This window comes from Tenrec ecaudatus, chromosome 7 (genome assembly GCF_050624435.1).
Source record: "Tenrec ecaudatus isolate mTenEca1 chromosome 7, mTenEca1.hap1, whole genome shotgun sequence".
Taxonomy (NCBI): domain Eukaryota; kingdom Metazoa; phylum Chordata; class Mammalia; order Afrosoricida; family Tenrecidae; genus Tenrec; species Tenrec ecaudatus.
This window is the reverse complement of record NC_134536.1, coordinates 165,461,290-165,488,628: the sequence shown is the minus strand read 5'-3', so window position 1 is coordinate 165,488,628 and position 27,339 is coordinate 165,461,290. Positions and strand designations below refer to the sequence as shown.

Below are 27,339 nucleotides of genomic sequence, written 5' to 3'. Positions count from 1 at the left end.
GTTTCTTTTTCTAGTTTCTGAAGATGGAAGCTCGGGTCATCGATTTGACTCCTCTTTACAATATAGGTGTTTGCTGTTGTTAGGTGTCATTGAGCTGGTTTGTGATGCTATGTACAACCTATTAAAACCCCACCTGGGCCTGCCCAGTGCTCACCATTGTTACCTTGAGCACATTGTTGCAGCAGCTGCTGTGCTAGTTCATCTCTCTGAGGGTACTCTTTTCTGCTCACACTTGACCAAGCTTGATGATCTACTCCAGGGACATATATCCTCCTGATAAGAGTCCACAGGATGTTTGCGTCTAAGGCACATTCTGGCTGTACTTCCTAGATCTTATTTTCTAAGTCCCACATTTCTCATTTTGAATGCCTTCTGACCTGACATCTCATCTCTGGGTCTGTATCAATGTTCCACTGCCACGCATAAAGTTTCCGTGACTAAACAATCAGAAATGGACCACCATTCTTTCTTCCCAGGCTGTCTTAATTGAGTCTCTGCTGAAACATGCCCACCATAGGCGACCCTGCTAGCATTTGAAGGGACCGCGCACACACACGTCACCACAGTGGGACAAAGTGACAGGCTAGTTGTGGATGTAGGTTTTTAAAAACTGCTGTGAGTGGATTCTGACTTAACAGCAAGCCCTTCAGAGTAGGAGCTACACCATTGGGCTTCTGAGACTATAGATCTTTACAGGAGCATGAAGCCTCATCTTTCCCCCATGGAGCGGTTGGTGATTCTGACTGCTGACTTGGTGGTTAGCAGCCAATATGTAAGTGATTCACACGACCAGGGCTCGCAAAAACTCCACTGCAGTTCTGGCTCATAGTGGCCACCCTGCGTAGGGTTTCTGAAGCTGCCAATCTTTACAGAAGCAGAGAGCCTCGTCGTCCTACCTGCGCTTGAACTGGTGACCTTGCAGGTAGCAGTCTAACTCCTACCCGACAGTGCGCTTCCCTCAAGTACTGCGTTTAACCGCATAACATGTTTTGAAATTCCTTTATTTTTATTTTTGCTCAGTTCAAAATATTTTCTAGTTTTCCTTGAGAAAAATTCCTGTTTGACTCGGGGATTAGAAGTGGTCGCTTCGTTTCCAAATATTTGATGATTTTCTTATTACTTTGTTTAGTGGTTTCTAGTTTAATTCCATTGTAGCCAGAGGACATATTTTGTGTGATTTTACTTCTGTTAAATTTGTTAAAGGTGTGTTCTTTGATTCAGGGCAACTTGTCTATCTTGGTATATATTACATATATTCCTAAAAAAACATACATTTCTGATATTTTGGGAGTGGGGTATTCTTATTGACATCTCTAACTACAATTATGGATTTGTCTCTTCCAGTTTTATCCGTTTTTGCTGTATGTAATTCCAGGCGCTGTTGTTAGGTATATTCACATTTAGTATTATTACACATTCTGTTTATTATTCACCACTAAACTTACTCAATTTTTATTAAATTCTTTAAAATTGATATTCTGATCATGAAAGATATGTAACTTATTATAGGAAGTATAAAAAAGGAAAAAATTCTATCCACATAAAAACAGGTTTGGGTATTTTTTGTATATGTGTTTGCTTTTAATCATTTTATTGGGGGCGCGTACAATTCTTATCACAATCCATACGTACATCCATTCTGTCAAGGACATTTGTACATTTGTTGCCATCAGCATTCTCAAAACATTTGCCTTCTACTTGAGCCCTTGGTATCAGCTCTTCATTTCCCCCCTCCCTCATGAAGCCTTCATAATTTATAAATTATTATGATTTTGTCATATCTTACACTGTCCGACGTCTCCCTTCACCCACTTTTCTGTTGTCCATTCCCCAAGGATGTGAATATATGTAGATCCTTGTAATTGGTTCCCCCTTTCTACCCCAACTTCCCTCCACCCTCCCCGTATCGCCACTCTTACCACTGGTTCTGAAAGAGTCATCTGTCCTGGATCCCCTGTGTTTCCAGTTCCTATCTGTACCAATGTACATTCTCTGGTCTAGCCAGACTTGTAAGGTAGAATAGGGATCATCATAGTGGGGGGGTTGGGGAAGCATTAAAGAACTAGAGGAAAGCTGTATATTTCATCGTTGCTGCACTGCACCCTAACTGGCTCGTCTCCTCCCCGCAACCCTTCCTTAGGGGGTGTCCAGTTGCCTATAGATGGGCTTTGAGTCTCCACTCTGCACTCCCCCTCATTTACAATGATAGGATTTTTTGTTCCTTGATGCCTGGTACCTGATCCCTTCGACACCTCGTGGTCACACAGGCTGGTGTACTTCTTCCATGTGGGCTTTGTTGCTTCTGAGCTAGATGGCCACTTGTTTATCTGCAAGTCTTTAAGACCCCAGACGCTATATCTTTTGATAGCTGGGCACCATCAGCTTTTTTCAACACATTTACTTATATACACATTTGTCTTCAGTGATCATATTGGGAAGGTGGGCACCCACTGATAAGATTTTTTTTAAATCGTTTGGTTAGGGGCTCATACAACTTTTATCACAATCCATACATACATCAATTGTGTAAAGCACATTTGTACATTCATTGCCCTCATCATTCTCAAAACATTTGCTCTCCACTTAAGCCCCTGGCATCAGCTCCTCATTTTTCCCTCTTCTTCCCCGCTCCCCTTTCCCTCATGAACCCTTGATAATTTACAAATAATTATTTTGTCATACCTTGCACTCTCTGACGTCTCCCTTCACCCACTTCTCTGTTGTCCATCCCCCAGGGAGGAGGTCACATGTAGATCCTTATCATCAGGTCCCCCTTTCCACCCCACCCTCCCTCTACGTTCCCAGTGTCACCACTCTTACCACTGGTCCTGAAGGGATCATCCACCCTGGATTCCCTGTGTTTCTGGTTCCTATCTGTGCCAATGTCCATCCTCTGGTCTAGCCGGACTTACAAGGTAGAATTCGGATCATGATAGTGGAGGGAGGGTGGGGAGGAAGCATTTAGGAACTAGAGGAAAGTTTTATTTTTCATCGTTGCTACATCGCACCGTGTCTGGCTCGTCTCCTCCCCGAGACACTTCTGCAAGGGGATCTCCAGTGGCCTACAAATGGGCTTTGAGTCTCCACTCTGCACTCCCCACCTCATTCACTATGTTAAGATTTTTTTTGTTCTGATGATGCCTGATACCTGATCCCTTCAACACATCATGATCTCACAGGCTGGTGTGCTTCTTCCATGTAGGCTTTGTTGCTTATGAGCTAGATGGCTGCTTGTTTACCTTCAAGCCTTTAAGACCCCAGACGCCATATCTTTTGGTAGTTGGGCACCATCAGCTTTCACATTTGTCTTCAGTCATCGTTTCGGGAAGGTGAGCATCATTGATTGAATGCCAATTTAATAGAACAAAGTGTTCTTGCATTGAGTAAGTACTTGAGTGGAGGTCCATTGTCCATCTGTTGCCTTAATACTAAACCTACAAATATGTGCACATAGATCTATTTCCCCACCATCCTATGTGAATATATTTACATATGTACATGCCTGTATTTAGACATCTATAAATACCCTTGTCTCCTAGTTCTTCCCTCTACTTCCTTTTACTTTCCCCTTGTCCCACTATCATGTTCAGCCTTCATTTGGGTTTCAGTAATTTCTTTCAGTTACATTGACCTTGCTGAATCCCTACCAGGTCTTTCATACCCTCCTTGCCCCTAATTTTGGATCACTTGTTGATCCTATGTCCTTGGGTTGGTCAACACCACCTCCTTATCCCTCCCTCTCCCTCTCCCATGCCCCCCCCTCCCCCGGAACCATTGGTCCAGTTGTTTTCTCCTCCAGACTGTTCATCCAGCCTATCTTATCTAGACAGATCTGCAGAGATAATAATATGCACCAAAAAAACAAGGCACAGTAAGACACAGCGACAAAAGAGAACACAGCGATGACAACAGAAAAGAAAACCAATGACCCAGAAAATAATAAATTAATTTTTAAAAAAAGAAAAGGAAAAAATTTTTCAAAGAAAACCCTGTAAATAGCTCAAGGTCTGATTTTTTGACCTCTAGGCATGTCCTCCAGTCAAGTCCAATGGGGTGTCACGCTCTGGCCCCAGAGTCTTGTCCTGTTCACTCTCTGAGGAGCTCCCTGCTCTGCTCTTCCCCCCTGCCCCTTCCTGCTGCCCACCTTTAGTGTTGTTTTTCCTTCCCACCTTTAGTGTTTTGCCTCGGTGTCGAGGGTTCAGTCTGGACCAGTCCCAACACTGAGTCTTCAGTGTTGTCCCCTGTAGGGCCGTGGGTCAGCAAGGGATGTCGTGTCTCAGTGGGATCAGCCATATATATGGTCCACTCTGCATTGGCTGTTGGGAGCGGGGATATCATCCTTCAGGCCTGGTGGACCAGGCAGGATGTACTGCACTCTCTCTTCCCCCCCATTCATTTTCTCCCATGTGCTCTGATCAGACATGGCCCTCTCCCCTAGCTGCAGCTTCAGTGCTGTCCTCTAAAGTAAATTCTTCTGGGGGAGAGGGACAGTTGTCTACGTAGCTGGTATGGGGGAAAACCTTTTTTTTTTTTTTTTTAAGATCATTTTATTGGGAGCTCTTACAGCTCTTAAAACAATCCATATATCAGTTGTATCAAGCATATTTGTATATATGTTGCCATTTTTATTTTTCTCATGAGTATTTAATGCTTCCTGCATTAGTCAGTATTTTCCCATAAAAGATGAGTTCTAACATTCCCCCAATGATAATTATGTCTTTACAGTAGACTAGAGACACGTATAAACCATAGATACATTCATAGATTTTGACCTCACACTTAATGCCCCAGTCTAAGACCAATTGATTTTTTAATCGTTTTATTAGCTCATCCATCCATTGTGTCAAGCACATTCGTACATATGTTGCCATCATCATTTTAGAAACATTTTCTTTCTACTTGAGCCCTCGGTATCAGCTCATTTTCCCCTAATAAAAACACTGTTAATGTAAGAATTACCACTAAGTTTTTGTAGCATATATCAAAACCAAAAAATCATTTTTCAAATTTGGCACTTTATTATATGTAGTTATATAATCTACTTTTTCCCTATCCACTAATGTTTTAGAGGTTCTCCCCTTGTCATTGAATGCTTTTTAAAAACACAGTTTTTAGAACTTGTACAGTAAGTAGTCCATTGGTTTGCTAATAACCAAAATATTGTGGATTTTTAAAAATTGCAGTAAAATTTAGATAATATGGAGCTAACCATTTAAAAACATACAATTCAGTGGCATTTCATAAAGTCACAGTATTTGTGAACCATTGACTCTATTTAGTTCCAACCCATTTTCATTACCCCAAAAGGAAACCCCATATCCATGAAGTAGTAATCTGTCTTTTTCCAAACCATTTTATTGAGTTATAGATCTCCTATCGTGCGATAGTTCAGAAGCAGTCACTCTTCACTCCTCCTGGACACCCCTAGTCTGCTCTCTGTCACTCTGAGTGCATCATTCTTTTGGCTAGGGCTGGGCAAGGCATGTAAGTAATGAACAAATAATAAAATGTGTTAGCCATCCATCTCAAAACCAATCTGGGCTACTCACTAAAAGTCAGCAAATAGAACTCATTTGGTTCATTTGTAGTTAAATCCATACACATCCTTCTTTTATTAAATGCGTATGTAGAGTAACAGCATGGGCTTTGAAGTCTGAGTACTGGGATTGAGTTCTAGTTCAACAACAGCACAGCTGTGTGACCCTCTGAAGATCATGTTACTTCAGCTATAAAAAACCCAACAAAAAACGACTAGCTCCTCTCCTCCTCATGGGATTTTGAGGGAAAAGAGGAGTAATACATGCTAAGCTTTTGTGGTGAGCACTTAATAAGCATTGCATCTTTTATGAACAGCACTTTTGTTGTTAAGAAAAAAAGATATGGCTGTATTGTGAAACCTCGTACATTAATCCTCTTCCATTGTGAATTTGATCTTTTCTGAATAAAGAGTCTTTCATGTCAGAGATCCCAGGAGGTGTTTCTTGGGATCATGGTGGGACTTTAAGGGTTGAGTCCAGAAGTCTAGAGCATAAAGTGCAGAAGGTTGGAGGAGAGTGCCTGGCCCAGAAAATCCTGCAGCTTCGGTGCATCCTCCCCTCCCAGAGAAAAAGTCATCCCTGGTATCTGGGGGGCACGCAAGGGAGAGGGAAAGTCTGAGTCCTACTGAGCAGGAATTGATGCATACAAATCAGTTACATTTTACCCTTAGTTGCTGATTTCAGTGGTATAGAATCGTGAGTATTACAGACCTTTATTGGTCAGTAAAAGGGAAATTATTTAGCTATTTTAAAAAATCGTTTTATTAGGGACTCATACAACTCATCACAATCCATCCATACATCAATTGTGTAAAGCACATTTGTACATTCATTGCCCTCATCATTCTCAAAACATCTGCTCTCCACTTAAGCCTCTGGCATCAGCTCCTCATTTTTTCCCTTCCCTCTCTTCGCACCCCCCCCCAAGAACCCTTGATAATTTATAAATTATTATTTTGTCCTATCTTGCCCTGTCTGACATCTCCCTTCACCCTCTTTTCTCTTGTCCTTCCCCCAGGGAGGAGGTCACATGTAGATCCTTGTATTGGTTCCCCCTTTCCACCCCACCGTCCCTTGACCCTCCTGGTATCGCCACTCTCAGCACTGGTCCTGAAGGGATCATCTGCCCTGGATTCCCTGTGTTTCCAGTTCCCGTCTGTACTAGTGTACATCCTCTGGTCTAGCCAGATTTGTAAGGTAGAGTTGGGATCATGACAGTAGGGGGTGGGGGGAGGGAAGCATTTAGGAACTAGGGGAAAGTTGTATGTTTCATCGTTGCTACCCTGCACCCTGACTGGCTTGAACTATTTGTACTTATATCCACTTCAGGATCATATGCATCTACCTAAGCCAGAGCTCTAGGAGTTTTGAGATGCTGAAAAGTAAATTCTTAGTTTGGGAGTTTCTATGGCGTAACCTAGAGAAACATAGTGTAATTGCTAGTGGCATTCTTTGGGACATAGGCAGTCAAGAATTCGGGCCTTTTATGCTGGACACTCTGGTTTGATTCCCACTCAGTGCCCCTCATGCACAGCCACCCGCCACCTATCATTGGGAGCTTGCGTGTTTCTCTAATGCTGAACAGGTGGCAGTGGAGCTTGCAGACTAAGATGGACTAGGAAGAAAGATGTGCAGTCTACTTGTGGAAAGTATGCCGTGAAAACCTGTGTTAAAAATAACCCCCAAAGTCTTCTTAAACCCAACAACAACTATAAATAATGTCTGTCTTGTGCATTATGCACCTTTAATGACTATCTTATTTGGAATCAAGTTGCGAAATCAACTTGGAAGATTAGAGAGGAATCTTAAAGAGCAATCAGTGTGTGATAATGGCAAGGAACTTCCCCCTTGGGAATGGAGAAGGGAACTGGTTGCACAGTTTAATGTAATCATTGTCACTGAATTGTGCATGTAAGAACTGTTGGATTGGTATGTGGTCTGCTGTGTATATTCTCCACACCCAATAAATATTTTAAAAACAGAATTCCTACTTCAGGAAGAAAATTGAATGAAAACAATAATTAGTAATAAAACTGCCCAAAATATGACTAGCCATAAAATGGGATCGTTTAGTAATCAGAAGTCACTAGTGTACTGAAAGATGCTAGAACAGGAGTGAGCCTCAGAAATAGGCTAGGTTTAAGGCAGACCCAGAAAGAAAATAGAGACAAGGTTAGTGGTTGTTAGGTGATGGGGGAGGGGTTGAAAATTCCTCTAGGTGATTGACATAAAAGGTAATTTGTCAAAAACATTTTTAGTATTTCAGAAATACCCCTCTAATGCTTCCCTCAAACAGTATAAAAATACATCATTATAAAAACAACAACCCTAAGAATCACGATTGGATCCATCATTAGGCATGTGAATGGGCCAGTAGGAGTCAGAGACCAGCTCCATGGCAACTCGAACAGCACCAGAAAGCTTGATTAAAGAAACAATGGCTGTGTTTACTTTCCCAAGAAAACATACATCCATAGTCGTACTGCAAGGCCAGCCATTCACAACCATCCGCTGCTCCACAGGAGAAAGGTGAGGTTTCCCTCTTGTGAAGAGTCCCCGTCTCGGAAATCCACTGGAGCAGTTCTTCCGGCTCTCTAGGTTTGTTAGGGATTGGGATGCTAACCCGATGGCAGTGAGGTTTTTAGTAGAACATACTTGCTACCTTTCGGCCTTTTACCTTGTCGGCATTGGGTTTTTATTGATGAAGGAACCTCACTAACCTATATTTATTTAAATTTCTATTTAGTATACTAGAGTAAGTTAAAATGTATTGCTACCGAGGGGGGGGGGCTGTTTCCAGGTCACAACTTGCACAGATTTGTTCCCAACAAAATGCATTTGAACTTCTCTCTCCCGAGTGACTGGCTGTGGACAGTTTCTCTCAGGAATAGGCTGGCTTTAGCCTTCACAAACAGAGGTACAGGCCAAGAGCAGCTTTGGGGCCATCTACTGGGTCAGCGTACTTCAAGGCAGGGTTGAGCTCAAGGAGTGTGGTGACCTTTTTGTTTGAGAGGATTCTGAAGGCTTCATCTTGACAAGTTTTCTTGAAGGACACCTTAAAAGGAAGTTTTAAGAAAGTTAAGGACATTGGTGAGGAAAAAAAGGGCACTGAGCCATTTTTTTTCCATCATGACAATTCATATGTCCATTCTTCAAGGGTAGATTTTTCACTCTTCTGGTGTTGGGCACGTTTTTACGCTTGATTTGATAATAAGGTAAATTCACTGCCATTGAATCAGTGCTGACTCAGAGTGAGTGCTTTGGGTTTCCACGATGTAGCAGGGGTAGAAAGCCCAGCCTTTCTCATGAGGGGCGACTGCTGCCAACACTTAACCACTATGCCACCAGCGCTCCTAGGACGAAGTTAAGGGAGTTTACTTTTATTCCTTTGCCAGGCATTTTCATTTTAAAGGAAACTCCTGGGAATCATGCTCTATACTAAGGACCAAGTTTGTTGATGCTTATTTGGGTCAGATGGGGTGGGGAGCACAGGGCAAGTAGAGGGAATTCTTCCCACAGGCACTTTGCGTTGGGTGGGTGGCATCTAAGTCCCAGATACCAGGAGCTGCCCTCTGCAAAGCCAATGAACTGGAAGCTGCTCTTCCTTTTCCTTCTTAGGTACCAGGGTAGCTGGTAAGTTGACAGATTAGGTAAGTATCTTGAGTTCCTTAGGCAACATGTGTCATGGAGCAAGGCTGCAGTCTGGAGTCAGTAGTGTGAACAGCCACACCTGAAGTTGAGACGAGGAAGAGTAATGCAAGGAAAATTAAAAGTATCTCCGCTCACACACAACCACGTACCTCCTTAGTTCCAAGAGATTGACAGGGAGGTGCTTACAGTACTGACAAGATCCACTAGAGCACCAGTGCTCACACGCCCTCCTCTGACGTCTCTCGCAGAGAAGCGAAGCGGTGCATACCCAGCTTTCCTACCAAGGTGAAATGTGAGCCCACAGCGGGTAGCCCGCAACTCACAAGCTTCTTTGCCATTCCAGACCCATGGTGTTTCTTAATCTTTGGGGAGTATGTTTCCTTTGACGCTGTGTTGACCTACCAAAAGGATTTGAATCCACAACCTCCAGATGTAGATGTGGCCTCCACAGTCGTTTTCCATCCATGTGCTGACTCAGGTCAAGTGAAGCCGCCTGGCACCTTGGCAGTCTTGTCTCACACTCCCAGGGACAAGCTGTTTGAGTGTACCTACAGACCCAGGAGAGTAAAAAAACTGGGCTTAATAAACAAAGCAGTTTCCTGTGAGGTGGAAGTCACACATATCTCCATTCCTGAATCTTCACCATTTCTGACATCAGTCTTCTGTACCCCCCCTCCCCCAACAGTACTCTGCTTCTCTGTGTTCACTGCAGTGCCCACACACAACTCACAGACTACACTCACACTTGCGTGGTTTAAAGAAGTAAGGATCAGTGCCATTTAGAAGGAACGGTGTACAACTCAGGAGAAAGGATGTCGTTTGTCAATCAGGGCAGCTTTCACCCAAGGTGGTTCTCAGCTGCTTTCTGGCTGTGCCTGCCAACAGGCTTTTTTTTTTTTCTTTTCACCTGGGCTTTGCCTCTGTCACGAAACCCTCACAGAGCAGCATTAACAGCTCTTGTGGCTCTACCCTCAAATGCCCGGAGGCACTCCCCTATGCCAGCAAGTCTCCTGCTTAAAGGCGCTCAGCTCACTCGCAGTAACTACTCCCACACCATCTGCCAGTCACCTGGTCCAGTTCCTCAGACTGTTGCCATCATCTCTCGCATCCTCAGTCTTAAGGGCTCATAACCAATTGCTTCTCCTTTAGGAGCATCCCTCTGTGTGCCACTGTCTCGCTCTCCCACTGTCGGGCTGGTTGCTTTTAAGCAAGCTCCTTAGCAGCGTCAAGGCCTGGTCCTCCGAAGGACAAGAAACAGGCCCAAGGGTGGTTTCATGCACTTTTTTGCATTGCAAACTGTTAAGCCCTGGGGGATCTATAAAGTAGACCATTCATAGGACAAGCCATCACCCAACCAATCCTGGTTGGTAGAATCATGAACACAAAAACTAGAAAGAAACACTGCACAGGCCCAAGGTGATATGCTGCAAGATTTCAGTCCTGGCCATAGCTCTGACTCTACTCTGCAGCGCCTTTGTCAATTCGTTTTCATGAGGTGTTGACGCTGCTTCTTGAGCAGTCCAGCGCCAAGGGAAACCTACTGCTGCCGTAGTTTGTCACCTGGTTTAGGTGGCTTCTGTTTGCATCTTGTGCAGGCTAGAGACAGGTCTCAGCCCACCCTTCCCATGCATATGATGACAGTGCTGTTTTCCACCGTGACCATTTATGGCTGGTAACTGGCCCCACTGCTCTCCTGAGAAGGGCTGCTCTGGGATGAGGTGCTTGTCCCGCAGGTAAGTGCGCCTGTGTGGCCAGCCAGTAGGTGGTCCTTGTGAAGCCTCTGGGAGCTAGAGCATGAGATGGCCCTCCTCGACCTACTGTAGTCTTGTCCTGCCTCTCATTTGTTGCAACTTTACTTCCTAGAGTCTGAAAATGCAGTTTTCTAGTTGCTGTACTGATTTCCTTCAATAGATCTTATTTTAGAGTACAGTAGAGGCCTTGTAGCACAGTGGACCCGTTGGTAAATTATACATTATTATTTTCATATTTTATGCTAACTGCTGTCTTTATTCATATTTCTGATATTCATCCTCCTCTGGGGGTAGGGGGTGTTTTGTGTTGATCATTGTGATCGGTTCCTCCTTTCTCTCCTCCTCTCCTTACCTTCCCCCTACCCTCCTGATATCTTTACTGCCCTTTCTGTTCCTGTTTCTGACCTGGATTTCATGTGTCGTGAGCTTTTGTCTATACCAGTGTATTTGCTCCTGTCTAGCCAGAGCTGAAAGGCAGCACTGGGGTCATGGTAGTGGTGAGTGAGGAAACCTTAAAGAACCAGAAGAATATTGTGTTTCATTGGTGCTAGACTGCGCCCTGGTTGACTCATCCCTTCCTTTGACCCTTCTGTGAAGGGGATGTCCTACTGTCTACAGATGGGTTTGGGGTCTCTGCGCCACCCCACCTCTTTCTAAACAATATGTTTAGCTTGTTTGTTTGGTTTGGGTCTTCTGATGCCTGGTACCTGATCCCATCGACACCTCATAATTGCACAAGCTTGTGTGCTTCTTCCCTGTGGCCCTTTTGCTTCTCTACTAGATGGCCTCTTGTTTAACTTCAAGCCTTTAAGACGCCAGACACTATATCTTTGGTAGCCGGGCACCATCAACTTTCTTTACCATATTTGCTTATGCACCCATCTTGTCTTCATTGATTGTGTTGGGAAGGTGAGCATCATAGAATGCCGGGTTATTAGAACAAAGTGTTCTTGCGTTGAGGGAGGGCTTGAGCAGAGGCCCAAAGTCCATCCACTTCCTTAATGTACTGCCATATTTGTATGAATTATGTATATTTACATGTATTTATTCCTGTTTATACCTATACCCATAGTTTTGCTTCCTAGACCTTCCTTCTGTTTCCTTTTACCGTTCTCCTGTCCCACCATCACACTTGCCCTTCATAAGCCTCTTAGTAATTCACCTCAGCTAGATAGCTGTTGTTCCAACACCCCTAGGATCTCTGCATCCTCCTTGTTGTTTAATTCCCTAGCTGTTCCCTGTCTGTGGCATGATTTGCTCACCTTCCCCTGCCTCCTCCTCCCCCCAGGTCCCTCCGGAACCATTGGTCTCGTTGCTTTCTCTTCGGGTTTGCTTCCCAGGCCCACTTCTTAATTTTTTGGTCTAACAACAGGAGCACCGGGCAGGTGATTTCTACCTGGACACCATCTGGACTACTCTTCCTGCTTCTAACTTTAAGTGTGATCTTGGGTTCTTCACTTTTACTTCCTAGGGCCCAGATCTTTCATTCAGAAACTGATGTCTCTGGGTGGCTCTGTGAGTTAGGTGTTGGGCTACTAGTGGAGAAAGATGAAGCTGCCTGTTACAGTAAAAATGTCTAGTCTGGGAACTTGTACATAGGGTTTCTGTGAGTGGAAATCACCTTGATGGTGACGAGTTTGGTGTGACTTTTAAGAGTCCATTCAGTTCTGATGTTATCATCACAGGTAATAAAATAGTTTGCAAAACAAGAGCAGTTTATTCTTGTCTCAGTAACCAAGGTACTCTTACCACAAATAGGAAAGGTCAAAGCTCTCTGAATTGAGCTTACTGGGTCCATCTTGATTTTTTTTTTTTTCAGTTTGTGTGGTTACAGAATGCCTGTCCACTGCATGGGGCCCTCCCATTCAGAAATGTGAGGTCTAGAGGGGAATCAAGGTAGTTGAGGCAGGAGGCTGCAGAAGGCACAGTGACCCATTCTGGGAGTCACTCTGGACGACACCGGAGTGTTTTCCTTTAAAGAGGTGGAAGGGTGCCACTCGGGTATCCTTTGTTGATACCAGCTATCAGAAAACTGCCCTTTCTCAGCATTTGGTATCCCAAGCCGAGAGAATGAAAGATGGGACCTGGAGCTGAGCATGCTCAGCATATCATGTACTTAGAAAAGGGTTTGTGGAGAGAGGAGTGGAAGACAGGGAGTAGGAATAAGTGTGCTTGAAAGCAAGGCATATCCATGTGGGCAAATGAGCAGTGAGTGTCACCTTGGCTGGAAAGCCAGTGCAAGCGGCAAGGCTGGGTTTCCCTCAGGGTGTGGCTTTTAGGCCTACATCGTGTAGGCCTCAGCCTTACCGCCCAGGCGGAAGCCCGGACTGCTGGACAAACTGGAGTTGGCAGATACCTATATTCGTCTGGATTCCAGGCTATCGGTCCAACATTTTTAGAGGCCAAGGGGCAAATAAGATGGAACTCAAGGCCTCTGACCACCACGGCTGGTTCTGTCCCAGGTTTTCACATGCTGCATGACCAGGCCTCTGCCACTAAAACCAGCCCGTGAACTTGGATAGTACTTGCTTCCTTGGTACTGGTATGCGGACCTATGTTTTCTTTAACCGGTGGTGTCTGGCTTTCCAGGGAATCCTGTGTGGATGACTTACCTCCTTTTAGAGATGAGAGGAGTTGCTGGCTCCAGAAGTAAACAGCAGATGTCACTGCCTCGCTGCTTACCAGATTCTTGCTCATAGCTCTTTGAGTACCACCACTTAGTCCAGCTTTAAAAGGCCTAACCCGGAATTGAGTGTTAGGGCTACATGACACTCTTAGACCCCTTCTTCTTCTTTAAAAAAAATCATTTTATTAGGGGCTCATACAGCTTTTATCACCATCCATACATACATCAATTGTATAAAGTACATCTGTACATTCATTGCCCTCATCTTTCTCAAAACATCCGCTCTCCACCTAAGCCCCTGGCATCAGCTCCTCATTTTTTCTCCTCCCTCCCGGCTCTCCCCTCCCTCATGAACCCTTGATAATTTATATATTATTATTTTTATCTTGCACTGTCCGATGTCTCCCTTCACCCATTTTTCTGTTTTCTGTCCCCCAGGGAGGAGGTCACATGTAGATCCTTGTAATCAGTTCCCCCTTTCCAACTCACCCTCCCTCTGCATTCCCAGTATGGCATGGCCACTCTCACCGCTGGTCCTGAATGGATCATCGCCCTGGATTCCCTGTGTTTCCGGTTCCTATCTGCACCAGTGTCCATCCTCTGGTCTAGCCAGATTTTGTCATATCTTACACTGCCCGATGTCTCCCATCACCCACTTTTCTTTAGACCCAAAGGGACTATCTGGAACAAAGCTGTGATTTTCTATGTTCTAGGTAGCTAACTGATGCCATTCCTTTGCCTTTTCCTGGCAGCCTTTCAACAGCTATTCAGGAACGGGGGTACTTTTCTACATGCTTGTTTTCAGCAGGGTTCACACACTTAAAAAGTTTCTTGGCCTTTCTGTACTCTGCTTCTTGAAAAGCTTCCAACAGGGAAGTAGATGCCACTGTTGTCAGAAGAGACGTGCTGAGCATCAAAGGAAATGGCTTTCTCTGCTCTTCTGTTGGGACTGTTACCCCTGGCAACGGAGGACTCTTGAACTGAATTTGGCGAGAAGCCCCGTGGTGCATCTTTGAGAACAGTCTCCTCGGAAGGCTTCAGGAGAGACATGTGGTCGGGTTTCTTTATGGGATTGCATTAGAAAGTCTCAGGCACATTAAGTTCTTAGTCTGTTCGCATCCAGTAGATGATGGCAATAGCCAGAGTGGTCCATGTCCCCAGCTGCTTGGTGGCTTACCCTACTACGCTGCTCCAACTAGTAGCTTCCTCTTTCACTCTCATGTGTCCTAGTCTGGACAATATATGGTCACTCTTAAGTCGCTGGGGGATGGAGGGGAGCCGACAAAATGTCATTCTAGTAATTAAAAGCATTTTAAAATTTTTACTCGAAAAGGAGCCATGCTATGAGTTTTCTGAGTTAAACTAATGCAAACTTTAAAAAATTTTTAAAGCTGGTAATTCTGGGATTAGTAGCTTCTGTGTTCTATGTAATGATCAATTGTCCTATGGATTAATGATTTCCAAATAGAGCTGTACCTTTGAGTCAGCTGGAAAGCTGTTTACAAGTAGTTTCATGACTCACTGCAGACGTCTGCTGAATTTGTATCAGAGTTTGAACTTGACATTACCGGAAAACAAACGAACAAATGGAGACACACACACAGGGCTGTTCTATCAGCACGCTTTTAACGTGCATTTCTCTTTGTGGTTGGGGTGATGTTTGGGATGTTTGAAGTCATGCCTGGTACTGATGTGAGTTACCTCTCTATTTCAGATGTCATCTGGGTGATTCTCAGTGTGGAGGTGGGTGGACTTTTAGGAGTAACGCAGCAGCTGTCATCTTTTGAAACGGAGTTCAACACACAGCCACATCGCAAGGTAGAAGGAAACTTCAACCCGTTTGCCTCTCCCCAAAAGAACCGACAATCAGATGAAAACAACCTAAAAGACCCTGGGGGTTCCGGGTTCGACTCGATCAGCAAAAACACATGGGCTCCTGCTCCCGACCAAACTGAGCAAGATCAGAATAGACTCTCACAGAACTCTGTAAATCTTTCCCCCAGCAGTCACGCAAACAACCTATCAGTAGTGACTTACAGTAAGGTAGGTGCCCTCGGAGAAGAGGAGAAGGGGTAGGTGGTGGGCCTTGGGATTTGTGATACCCCTTCCCTGGCAAACTTAAAAGCCTGGACTGCCACACCTCGGAAGAGGTTCTTTAAGACTGCCTAGCTCTGCCAACAGCAACAACACAAAAACCTACCCCTTCTCCCCTCCCCCCGCCCCCCAATCTTCATGTCCTATAGATGCTGCTTCATGCACATTGATGGTGTACCCCCGTTTATCTGCTCTGGTTTGGGATTTAAAGAACAAAGTTCTTCACCTTTAGGATTAAAAAAAAAAAGTCAAATATCACCCGCCATTCTTATCATGTAAGTGTATCTGAAGTTGAGAGCAACCACGACTTATCCTCATAATTGGTTCCTGCTTTTGCCCTTTGTTTCTAAGGTGGGTTTTTGCTGTTGTTGTTGTGTGTTTGTTTTTGAGAAAAAGCCAAGCTCTGGTCTACCCTAAATACTGTCATTGAGCTTTTACTTGATTTCCCCCTGCCTGCATGTCTTCTTGGTGATGCCCTGTCACTCAGCTTTGGCGGTCCAAGTGATTTTTTTTTCTACTTTGCACATATGGGAAATACACAAGCAAATTGTTTTGTTCAGTTAAAATGTTCTGACGGCTGTAGGACACTGTTCTTAGGTGTTTACCTTCTTGATCGGTTTCTTTCCGTGCTGGCTTGGTACAAACCAGTGTCTTCCACACACTTGGGTTCCCAGTTGTTGCTTGTGTTGAGTGTCTGTAGCCCTGTTGGAGGTGGTTCCTGTGGCAGGGTCCCATGCCAATGCTGTGCCTTCTCGGACTAGTCATGCTGCCGCGTCAGTTCTGTCACCACATACACTGTCAGGTCTGCCCTTGCTTCCTGTTGGCATCCACCCGCAAATTTTACAAATAAAGTCGATGTTTATTTGAGGTTATCGAGCTGATGTTGTAAGAATGGTCTTTTTCTTGCCAGTAGTTGAAAATTTCTTGGTCTAGATCAAGAGTGCCTGATGATATGACTCCTTGTCCTCCACAGTCTAGTAAGAAATTTCATCTGGGAGTAATCTAATAAAGAATTGATTGGTTGAGCGATCGGATGGATAAAGGATTTTGTGGAGTCATGTTAGTTTTATAGGACACAAAGAAGTTCATTGGCAAGGCAGTAAATTGCCTGTAAATTTGAGGAAAGATTTTTGGCATTTTAACATCCTAATAAAATATTTTTCTTTAAGTTCTTATTTCTCCCGGGTTTTTTTTTCCTCTTAAATTTAACCTTTCATTAGTGTGACTGTTCCAGGTGGCAAGCGCCGCCTGTTAGAATGCAAACTTGAGGCAGTTGAGTTTAGTGGGAAGGTCATGTTGGCAAAGCAAGCCGTTCCAGTGCTTTCTACAGTGGGTCACCCTTTACCCGAATGTGAGCTGCCTGATCCCTCACTGTGGACCTAGTAGAAGGAACGGTGTTCTGTGGTGCTATTGCTTCTGGAAAGGCTGATTATGGTGAGGCTCCTGAGATTGTTCTTGGAGCTGGTGGAGTTTTTTTTTTAAGGACTCAGGGACATAATGCTTTGGGCTCCTAACTGCAAGGTCATCAGTTTGATAACCACCAGCTGCTCCATGGAAGAAAGAAGGAGACTTTCTACTCCCACGGAGAGTTAGTCTCCAGACACCCACAGGGGCAGTTCTGTCTTGTCGCTGAGTTGGAATGGGCTTGAGAGTGAGAGGCTCGTTCGGACAAGTAGTGTTAAAGACTGCTGACTACCACAGTGGAGGACGCAAGGTTAGATCCCAAAGGGATGCTGGAGACCTTAGCTCGTCACCTAAACAAGTGGATTCAGAAAACACTTAGGTGACCCTTTAGCAAGGTTTCTGGAAGTATTTCTAGCTAAAGTTGAGTCAGCTCCACTTCTGAAGGCTCTTGAGGAATGAAGTGGGATGTAATGGGAGACTCAAGAAGAATAATAGAATTGATCCCTATCCTTTATAGGAGATGATAGTCCAGTAGCGGAGATCAAGCACAGGCTGAGTGGAGTTTGAAGTTAACCAGTAGAGAGCAGCACAGTGTGGAAGTGGGTGCTGGGTGGCTGGGAGTGCAGTGAGCGTTAAAGGGGAGATGAGTTACTGGGAAGGATGGCGGAGCTGTGGGAAGATGAGCACACCAGAAGGACAGTGGTTGGCCAACAGTACGTGCTGCGGGCAGACTAAGTAAGGAACGTGTGGCTGGGAGATGTGGTAAAAATTGCGGGAGGTTGGCTCGCTTGGTCGCAGGGTGTTCTTTGGGGGCTGGAGATAAAAGCATTACAGATGGTTTTGAAAAAGGACTGCCAAGGGTGAGGCTTAAAAGCAGAGATAATCCTAAATAGTTGCATTTGGCTTGAGAGTCAGTCATTTATTTATTTTTAAAGACAGGCATGGTTGAGGTTCTGAAGTATTCTGGACAAAATGATATCACACAAATCCCCAAGCTGTTTTTTAACGCTCACCATGTGCCAGACTTGTTGCCAAGCACCTTAGGTGTATCATCACATTTTCCATGAGGCAACAAAAGCTCTGCGCGACTGGGAAGCTGGCCCGCATCACACACTCAGTGTGAGAGCAGAGCTGGGACGCAGAACCAGGGGCCGGCCAGGAAGAGGGAGAACTGGGCTTTCCCTGCATCCTTCTATTGTGTGGGAGGCTGGACTAGAGTGATGGCCAGGTTCATCAAGGTGGGAAGGGCCGGGGTGTGTGCCCATACAATGGCTGGGGCATACACTGAGGGTGGCTGCCAAAGAGCTCCCATTTGCTGAGTCTTTAACGCGGTGGTGACTCCTTCACCCAGGCGATAAAAATAGAACTGTTTTGTATCCCTTGGGGACACACAGAGCCGCAGGCTGGTTAGGATAAGTAGCACCCTTTCTATGAAGAGTGCGTAGAAAGGAAGGAGAGCCCCAGGACCTGGAGTGAGAAAAGTGTTTTCTCCTCACCCAGGTGCCTCTCTATTGGATTGGTGGGAGGGGGGCCTGCTATTCTGATGGCAGGGCTCACAGAGTGCACAGTAACCTGGATTTACTCTAAAGAAATCCCCTGTCTCCAAAGCCCAGGAGCACGGTTTTAGTATGCAGGTACAGTTTCCTGGCGCCTCCAGTTAGAGTTTAACTTCCTAAGGTTGGTAGGATGAAATGAAAAGGTTGCTGCATGCACTGCTTGGTGAGGGTTGGATGACTATGTCAATGTAATGGTGCATCTGCCCCCTCCACACCTGCTCCTGATCATGGTAAGCTCTCTGGGCTCATGGCTCGGCCTGGGGGGAAACTGGCTGGGAATGCCTGCCCTCATTGACCCCCACAGCCTAGAGCGCCTAGCACACTTCCCTGTGTGAGAACTGTCAAGGGGAAGTCAGACAACTATATACACAGAAGCAGGGGATTCCCCACCTCCAGCCCCCCAACAGAACAGAACAGAATTAAGCTCTGCCTAGCATTTTCTGGGATTGTTTTCTCTGGCCACAGTGGATTTTTTCATAAAAACAGTTTGGCTTGAGCCTCATTTTTTCGTGATGGCTGATTTCAGAGAACAACATACAGCTGTGAAATTTTGTTTTCTGCTTGGGAAATATGCCGCAGAAGCTGTTGTGATGTTGAGCATGGCTTACAGGGATGGCACTATGGGAAACACTGAAATGTAGGATTGGTTTTCTCGTTTCAAAAAAGGTGAAATGTTGATGCCCGTCAACTTCTCAAATAGATGAAAATGTCGACTCAGTACATTTGGAATTTGTTCCACCAGGTCAGACTATTAATCAAGCTTTCTATTTAGAGGTTCTGAAAAGATTCTGTAACAGCATGCTGCCAGAAAGGCCTGATTCGTGGCAGACAGGGGACTGATTTTGCCACCATGACCATCTCAGTGCGCCAGTTGTTGGCAAAAAAACAGCATGCCTCTCTTGCCCCAAGCTCCTTACTCACCTGCCCTCACTCCATGTGACTTCTTGTTGTTTCCGGGAATGAAGAGGGACATGAAAGGACAGCAATTTGACTATGTAGAGATGAAGGAAAAAGTAAGGGAGGTGCTATCAGCCATCCAAACAGATGAGTTTGAAAAATGTTTCCAAGAATGGAATCACAGATTTGACAAATGTATTAAGTGTAATGGAGAGTACTTTGAAAGTGATGCTTGTTTTATTTTTAAAAAATTAAATACATACTTTGGGAAAATTCCCGTTTTGGGGGGTACTGTGTTCCCCCTCCCCCATACCTCTATGCTGACGTTCTCCAAAGATCGATAAATGCAGCTGCTGGCTTTTGTTAGAAGTCAACTGCCCTCAGTGTCAGTTCAGTTGTGGCTGACCTGTCGCAACTGAACAGTCATATCAAGTACTGGCGACTTTTAGGAACTGTTTTAATTAACCTTTTTATGTGCTTTTCCTCAAGAGCCCTTGAAGGCGGCTACCACAGTCACTGTAGGATAGGTGCTTGCTCTGTTGACTTCTGTGGGGTCTAGCACTCTGGCTCGCCTCTAATTGGACAGTATGAAAGCAGTTTTTTAGGGGCGGGGAGGGTCCTCACTAAAATTAGATTTTTTTTTCTAGAAATTTTGCCATTTTTTGAATAGATGCTTTCTAAAGAAGCCCTGACAGAATAATAAGGCCACTGCCAAATCGACTGGCCCAGGGCAGCCAGAAGTGGCTGTCAAGGGAAATCCAGGTGCTGCTGTTTGGGGCAGCCCAGCACTGCGCTGTCTCCAGGCGAGTAATCATTTACACCTGGAGCTGCAAACGGATCACAGATCCATTTATTTGGTGTTCTTACTCATTTATTTGTGTGTAATGTTTGAGGCCGGTATGTGTTGTATGCTCCTTTGAGGCAGATTACAGGCTGAGTCACTGTGATTACTTCCACCAGGTTCTGGTTCAGAAGGAGAAAGTTGTCATTATCTTGGTAGGGAGGTTCATCTGCTCCTCCAGCGGCAACCACTGCCATCTGCCCTGCCTGCCCACTCTCTCCCCGCCCGCTCCCATACAGCTCTCCCTGACGGCCCCCAGCAGTGTGCTTAGACTGCTTTCATTACGGCAGTCAGGCTCTTCTAATCACTGCCACCTCTGTCAGCCAAGGCCCATAGAAGACTTTGCTCTCCGCTCACTCGAGGGTTAAAAACTGCAGGGGTTGCAGTGGGACAAGAAGACAGTCAAAGGAAATAGAGGAAAGAACTATGAGGCAAAGGGCATTAATAGCGGTCTAAATACAGGCATGCACATATGTAAATCTATATATAACAATAGGGAAACAGATTTATGTATGTATATGTTAAGTATTAAGGTAGTAGATGGACATTGGGCCTCCACTCAAGCACTCCCTCAATGCAAGAACACTTTGTTCTGATAATCTGGCATTCTGTGATGCTCACCTTTCCGACAAGACCGCTGAAGACAAAATGGGTGCATAAGTAAATGTGAAGAAAGCTGATGGTGCCTGGCTATCAACAGTTATATGTAACATCTGGGGTCTTAAAGTCCTCAAGATAAGAGGCCATCTACCAGAGAAGCAACATGCCTGCATGGAAGAAACACACATCATGAGGTGTCGACAGGATCAGGTATTAGACATCAAAGACCCAGAACAAAAATCATGTCGGGGTAGCATCCACGCAGGTTCGACATGCATATAGAGAAGTGTTATTTCTGTTCTGGGCCCATTTACCCCGGCCACTGCATGACGTCCGTACACAATGACTGCAAGTGCTTTCTACATCGTGTGTAGTCTGAAGGCACTGGCCTTGCTAGATGAAGAGGACAGCCTCGTGTGGAAAGTGATGGTCAAAGAGTTTGTGGGAGATTTTTGAGTACCTGCTGACAGGAATGTATTCAGATTTTGTAAATCCAAATGTCATAAAAACTTTAAGAAGAAGCGAAATCCTCGCAAGGTCAGGTGGACCAAGGCCTTCCGGAAAGCCGCTGGTAAAGAGCTCACAGTGGATACTTCGTTCAAATTTGAAAAGCGTAGAAATGAGCCTGTCAAGCACCTGCGAGAGCTGTGGGACAGAAGTACTGATGCAGTGACGAAGGTTGAAGCGGGCTAAAGGAAAATAAAGCGCTACAGAACGTTCAGGACACCAAAGAAGGTAAGCAAAACTCCCATCTTATCCGGGCACCTCTTGCAGGCAACGGAAAGCAACTGGAAGGCAAAGTGGTGCAGAAATCACAAGAGGATGTGGATATAGAAGATGCTTCTTAAACACCTTGCTGCCTGCAACTCTTGCTGTCTACCTGTGCACTTGAAAGCTTGGAAGACTTGGAACTTCTCAGTGATTGGTTTACTTGTTTAGCGTACAGTCATGCGACTGAAAGGTGATTAAAAATGCATCTACATTGCTGTCTATAAATCATCATATGTCATAGATGTTCAATTGCATCTTAGTGTTAAATATTCACTAACGTAAATGATGGAGATTCTTTTTGTTAGTACAGAAGTGAATTGTGAATATAAACGGTCTGTGTTTGCGTAATGGCACTAAGCAGCATTCATGTGATGACAAACATTCATGGCTAATGACTACAATAAAATTGTTCCTTGAGAGGGGGGGGGATCATGTCAGTGAGAATGAGGGGGAGTTTGGAGTGGAGACCCAAAGCCCATCTGTAGACAATTGGATATCCCCTTACAGAAGGGTCACAGGGAGAGATGATGAGCCAATGAGGGTGCAGTATAGCACCAATGAAACATACAACTTTACTCTAGTTCTTTAATGCTTCCCTCCCCCACCCCCATCATGACTCCAGTTCTATCTTACAAATCTGGCTAGACCAGAGCACGTACACTGGTACAGATCAGAACTAGAAACACAGGGAATCCAGGACAGATGAACCCCTCAGGACCAATAATGATAGTAGGGATACCAGGAGAGTAAGGGGAAGGTGGGGTAGAGAGGGGGAACCCATCACAATGATCTACATATAACCCCCTCCCTGGGGGGTGGACAACAGCAAAGTGAGTGACGGGAGACATTGGTCAGTGTAAGACATGAAAAAAAATAATTTATAAATTATTCATGAGGGAGGGAGGGTGGCCGAGGGGGGGAAATGAGCTGATACTAAGGACACAAATAGAAAGAAAATGTTCTGAGAACGATGATGACAACATGGATGTATGTATGTATGGATTGTGATAAGAGCTGTACAAGCTCCCAATAAAAGGATTTTTTTTTTTTTAAGGACCAGAAAACAATGGCAGGGGTTAGCAGGGTCCTGGAAAGGCAACGCCGACAGTGCAGTGATTTGTGGCCTCTGTGTTTACTGTGAAGGGTTACTTTGACTTAGCAAGAAGAGAATGGGTCTGGACCTACTTCCTGGAACTGAGCCCAGTAGTTCGTTATCCGCTCATAGGCCCCTGAATTGGACAAGGTGGCAAATGGCATCACATGGGTAGAACCTGCCCACTGCCAGTGCGCTGACTCGGACTCTTAGTGCCCCCGCACGACAGAGGAGAACTACTGGGTAGGGATCCAAGGCTGTCAGTCTTCACGGGATTGAATTGCCGACCTTGCCTTGAGCAGCCCAACACTTAACCCGCAGTGCCACCAGGGATCCTTTATGATGCTTTCAAGGGCACTCATGTAACTTTCAAAGGAGCCCTGGTGCCCTAGTGGGCTACATGTGGGGCTACTGACCCCAAGGTCAGTGGTTCAAACCTACCAGCCACTCGGAAGATCAGACTGTTTCCTCCACAATCTTGGAAACTCTATGGGGCAGTCCTGCTCTGCCATATGGGGTCACTCTGAAGTGGACAGAAGCAATGGCTGAGTTTGGTTTGTGAGTTTTTGGTGTAACCTTCGCACTGCCATGAAACCTCAGTCCTCCTCTCTGCTGAGCTAGAGGCTCCTTTCAGTGAGAAGGTTCCAGGTGACTCAAAGGGAAGCCGGAAGGACATCGGCTGTGCCCAGCCGCTTGCTATTGGATCCAGCTCGTCTTTCCAAGGACCGGTGGGTGGCACAAGCATGCCGCTCCAGGCCTCGAGAGAACAGTCAGGAAGTCGTGCTCGCCCCTGGGTGGGGGCTTGTGAACTTTCTTTTGCCACATTGACATGGTCACGTATCGTGTTTAAGGAGCCCCAGGTGTTTCTACATAGCTTACTCTAAAAACCATCAGTCACCTGCCTGCTTCTGGCCCGAGTACTCTTTTCCCCGAGGCCGGGGCTCGGTGTTTGCCAGGCAGTCCTGCGTTTGGTCCCCACACCTGTGGCCTGAGTGCTGTCCTCATCCTGCCATCCCAATCCGCAGAATTTGCCGCTCACAGGTTAAATGACTTACCCTTGGTCACACAGCCAGGAGGAGGTAAAATAGGGCGTGCATGGAAGCAGTGTGCCCGCAGAGCCTGCTTTCTCACTGCCACCCTGCATCACTTCCCAGCAGCAGGAAGAGCGGCTTCCTCCCGTACTTCTCCGTGTCTAGCCAAGAGCTAGAGGAGTTATTGCCAGGCGCTGATCGGATGTGTGATGCCTCTACTATGAGACCCTCTCCCTCTAAGCAGCCACGAAAATGAGGCTCTACTCAGCTGCCTCGGGAAAGAGGGTTTGCTTCCCCTCAGAAACTGCCATCATCATTTGGGCTTAGACTCTCGTTGGCAGTGAAATAGTCATTAACGCAGTCTTTTGGACTCCCCCCTACCCACCCACTCCCCCCAAAAAACACCAAACAACCTCGTTGCCCTCTAGTGGATTTTAACTGACAGCAACGCCATGGGGCAGATTAGACCTGCCTGTAGCATTTCCTGGGCCGTGAGCTTTACAGAAACAGAGGGACACGTAGGTTCCCCATGGAGCAGCTGGGGGGTTCGAACCACCGACCTTTTGGTTAACAGCCAAGGTTTAACTACTGGGTCACCAGGGAGCTCCTTTCCTTGTGACAGCAACAGACCTCTGGTTGTGGCCTGAAGATACAGATGCTCGTTTTTCCTCCCCCCTCTTAAATGAATTTAAAAGCTCCCTTTGAACATGTATTTTATAACTAGAGCATACTTTGAAGTAAAAGTCAGGTTTGTCGCTGCAAAGGCTGGCTGAGGCAGAGAGGCAGCCCGTGAGGGCCCTCACTCACCTGGTGTGTTGACGGAGCAGTGAGGACCGGTGCCTGGAGCCGAAGCGAGAGGCAGACTCGAAGGAGATGCGGCCGAGCCAGCTGCTGGAAGGAAGCGGGGCCATGATGGGCTGTTGGGCCCTTGTGAAGCACTTGTCCTGTCCTGAGAGGAAGAGGAGCCAGCAGAGGGTCTTGATGGAGGGTGACGCACTCGCACTCAGTGTTGTGAAAAGATCGCTATGGCATCTGCGTGGAAAATACGGGCACTGGGGGCGGGGCGTGAGGTGAAGAAGGAGAAAGGACTTTGAACTAGGATAGTGGCCACCGAGGGGAGGAGAGAGAGCAGGATGGCCCTGTGGACTGACGGGCGAGGGAGGGAGGATTTCTCTGCACATCCACACGGAGGTGTCAAGCTGTTGGACACAGATTTGGTAAAGCAGCCTGGCTGGGGTCGTGCCCCAGGGAAAGCACCTGTGCTCTGAGACTAGTGGTCTTTCCAGCAGGGTTTCTCAGCCACGGAACGACGGACAGCTTGGGTGGGCCTGCAAAGCAGCGCTGCACATGGTATGATTAGCTGCATCCCCAGCCTGTGCCCACTAGATGGCAGTAGCACTGCCCTTACCGACTGTTGTAGCAGCACCAGGTGTTTCTCAGACATTGTCAAGTGTCCTCTGTGGGGCACTCAAGAACCACTGGCATAGACAGGAGTGGTCCCGAGGACCATGCTGTCCAGCACGAAAACCACATCGAACTTTCCAAAGCGCCCTTACCGCACCCGGTCTTGTTCTTCATTTGCAGCGCACATTTGACTTTTTTAGTTTAATCCTCATTCTACAGACGAGCAGGGAAGTGAAATGACCTCCTCACATTCAGACAATAAATTGGGCTAGGCTGGAACCCAGGTGTCCAGTTTGAACTAATGTCCTTCTAGGCCCCTTTGTGATGAGGCCTACTAACAGAGTTAGCAAAGTCTGTGAGCTGTTCTTTAAAGGGAGTTTGTACACTTAGTGTAGGCTTGTGGAGACTTCCTCCTTCAGGAGCTGCAAAGGAATCTGTGGCCAAGAAGGAAGCTGCAGAACCTCCTAGGAACCTGCCCCAGCTCACGGGCCAGCACATTCTGTCCCGAGGGGCTGGGCCAGCGTCTCGGTGTCATGAGACTGTCTTTTTTGGAAACCCAGAAGAGCCCATAAAATTTTACCCAGGCCTTCAAACTGGCTCAGCTTACAGTTAAACAAGATCTTCAGGTGCTGCTGATGTGTACCTGTTAAATCTTGTTAAATAGTAGATTCTGGCAGAAGATAAGAGCAACACAGGGAATCCAGAATAGATAAACCCCTTAGGACCAACAATGAGAATAGAGATACCAGGAGGATAAGGGGAAGATGGGGAGAGAAAGGGGGAAATCAATCACAAGGATCGACATATAAGTTCCTCCCAGGGGGACAAACAACAGAAAAGCAGATGAAGGGAGACAGAGGACGATGTAAGATATGAAAATAATAATCTATACCTTATCAAGGGTTCATGAGGGAGGGAGTGGGGTGAAATGAGCTGATATCAAGGGTTCAAGTAGAAAGAAAATGCTTTAAAAATCATGATGGCTACATATACAAATGTGCTTGACATAATGGATGAATGTATGGATTCTGATAAGAGATGTAAGAGCCCCCAGTGAAAGTATTTCATAGGGGAAAAAAGCAGATTCTGGGTCCATATATCTGGGGTGGAAAGGCAGATTCTTGGCAGAGGGTCAAATCAGAATGAACTGGTACAAAGCCCCGATTTTGCCAGTCTTGCTAGCATTTGCACTGGCACAGATCATGTGTGCATTTTAAAATAGATTACACCAAGAAGGTGAACTCTAGAAAATGTCTTCTGTTTGCAACAATACTGAGATTTTTTTAAAAGCATATCCAAGAACTCTCCCTTTTGTGCCTCAAACCACTTCAAAGCTGCCCTGCCCCACATTCTTGGCCTTGGGGTGCTGAGCATTGTTTTAGACCACTTTGGCACTGGGCAGTCTTGTAGCTGAAATGGGGCAAGTGCACCCAGGCTTTCCCACGTAGACTGTGCTGGATGAAGGGACAGCTTCTCTCCCTGGCGCTCTGGATGAAATAAACTACCACCCTGGGTAACTGTTGGTATTTGATCAAACAGTGGCCTTAAAAAAACCCCTCAAACCATCCTTCTAGCAGGCAGCTTAAGACAAAGTGAAGTACTGTGATGAAATGTTCAAAGACCTAGAGTTAAAAAATCAAGCGTGAACACGCTTGGCATTTCTCAAGCTGAAGAAAAAATTCAAGTCTCAAGTTGAAATATTGAAGGATTTATAAGGCAAAGTGAAGGAGGTATCAGATGAAAGGAATATTATACGGAGTCAACACTGCAAAAAGAACTGTTTAGCATTGAACCATTTAAGGAGGTAGCACATGGTCAAGAGCCAGTGATGCTGAAGGAAGAGCTCTAATTTGCACTGAAGGTGTTGGCAGAAAAGAAGATTAAGAATTGTGGCAGAGTGCCAACTGAAATGTCTTAGCAAGGTAACGCTGTGGGGGGTGGCAGGGTGCTTACTACTTACTGTATGCCGACTAATCTGGAAGACCTGGCCAACTACCTGGAAGAGATGCGTGTACTGCCCATTCCTAAATGTGATCCACCAGAATGAAGACATCATTGAGTAATATCGGTGATATTACACACT

At 45.7% G+C, this 27,339-nt stretch overlaps 1 protein-coding gene and 1 pseudogene across 4 annotated transcripts in view; both read left to right on the top strand.

Annotated features, from left to right (window-relative positions):
• Positions 1 to 27,339, top strand: part of ILRUN (inflammation and lipid regulator with UBA-like and NBR1-like domains) — a 99,389-nt gene that overhangs the window by 61,767 nt on the left and 10,283 nt on the right. For 2 of the 4 annotated variants that reach the window (XM_075555496.1, XM_075555497.1), the window contains exon 4: positions 15,280 to 15,608. In XM_075555496.1, the coding sequence (XP_075411611.1) occupies positions 15,280 to 15,608 (329 nt within the window). The remainder of the gene's footprint in view (positions 1 to 15,279; positions 15,609 to 27,339) is intronic. The other 2 variants (XM_075555498.1, XM_075555499.1) reach the window with 1 other exon arrangement.
• LOC142453819 (putative ribosome biogenesis protein RLP24) lies at positions 15,641 to 22,601 on the top strand (annotated as a pseudogene).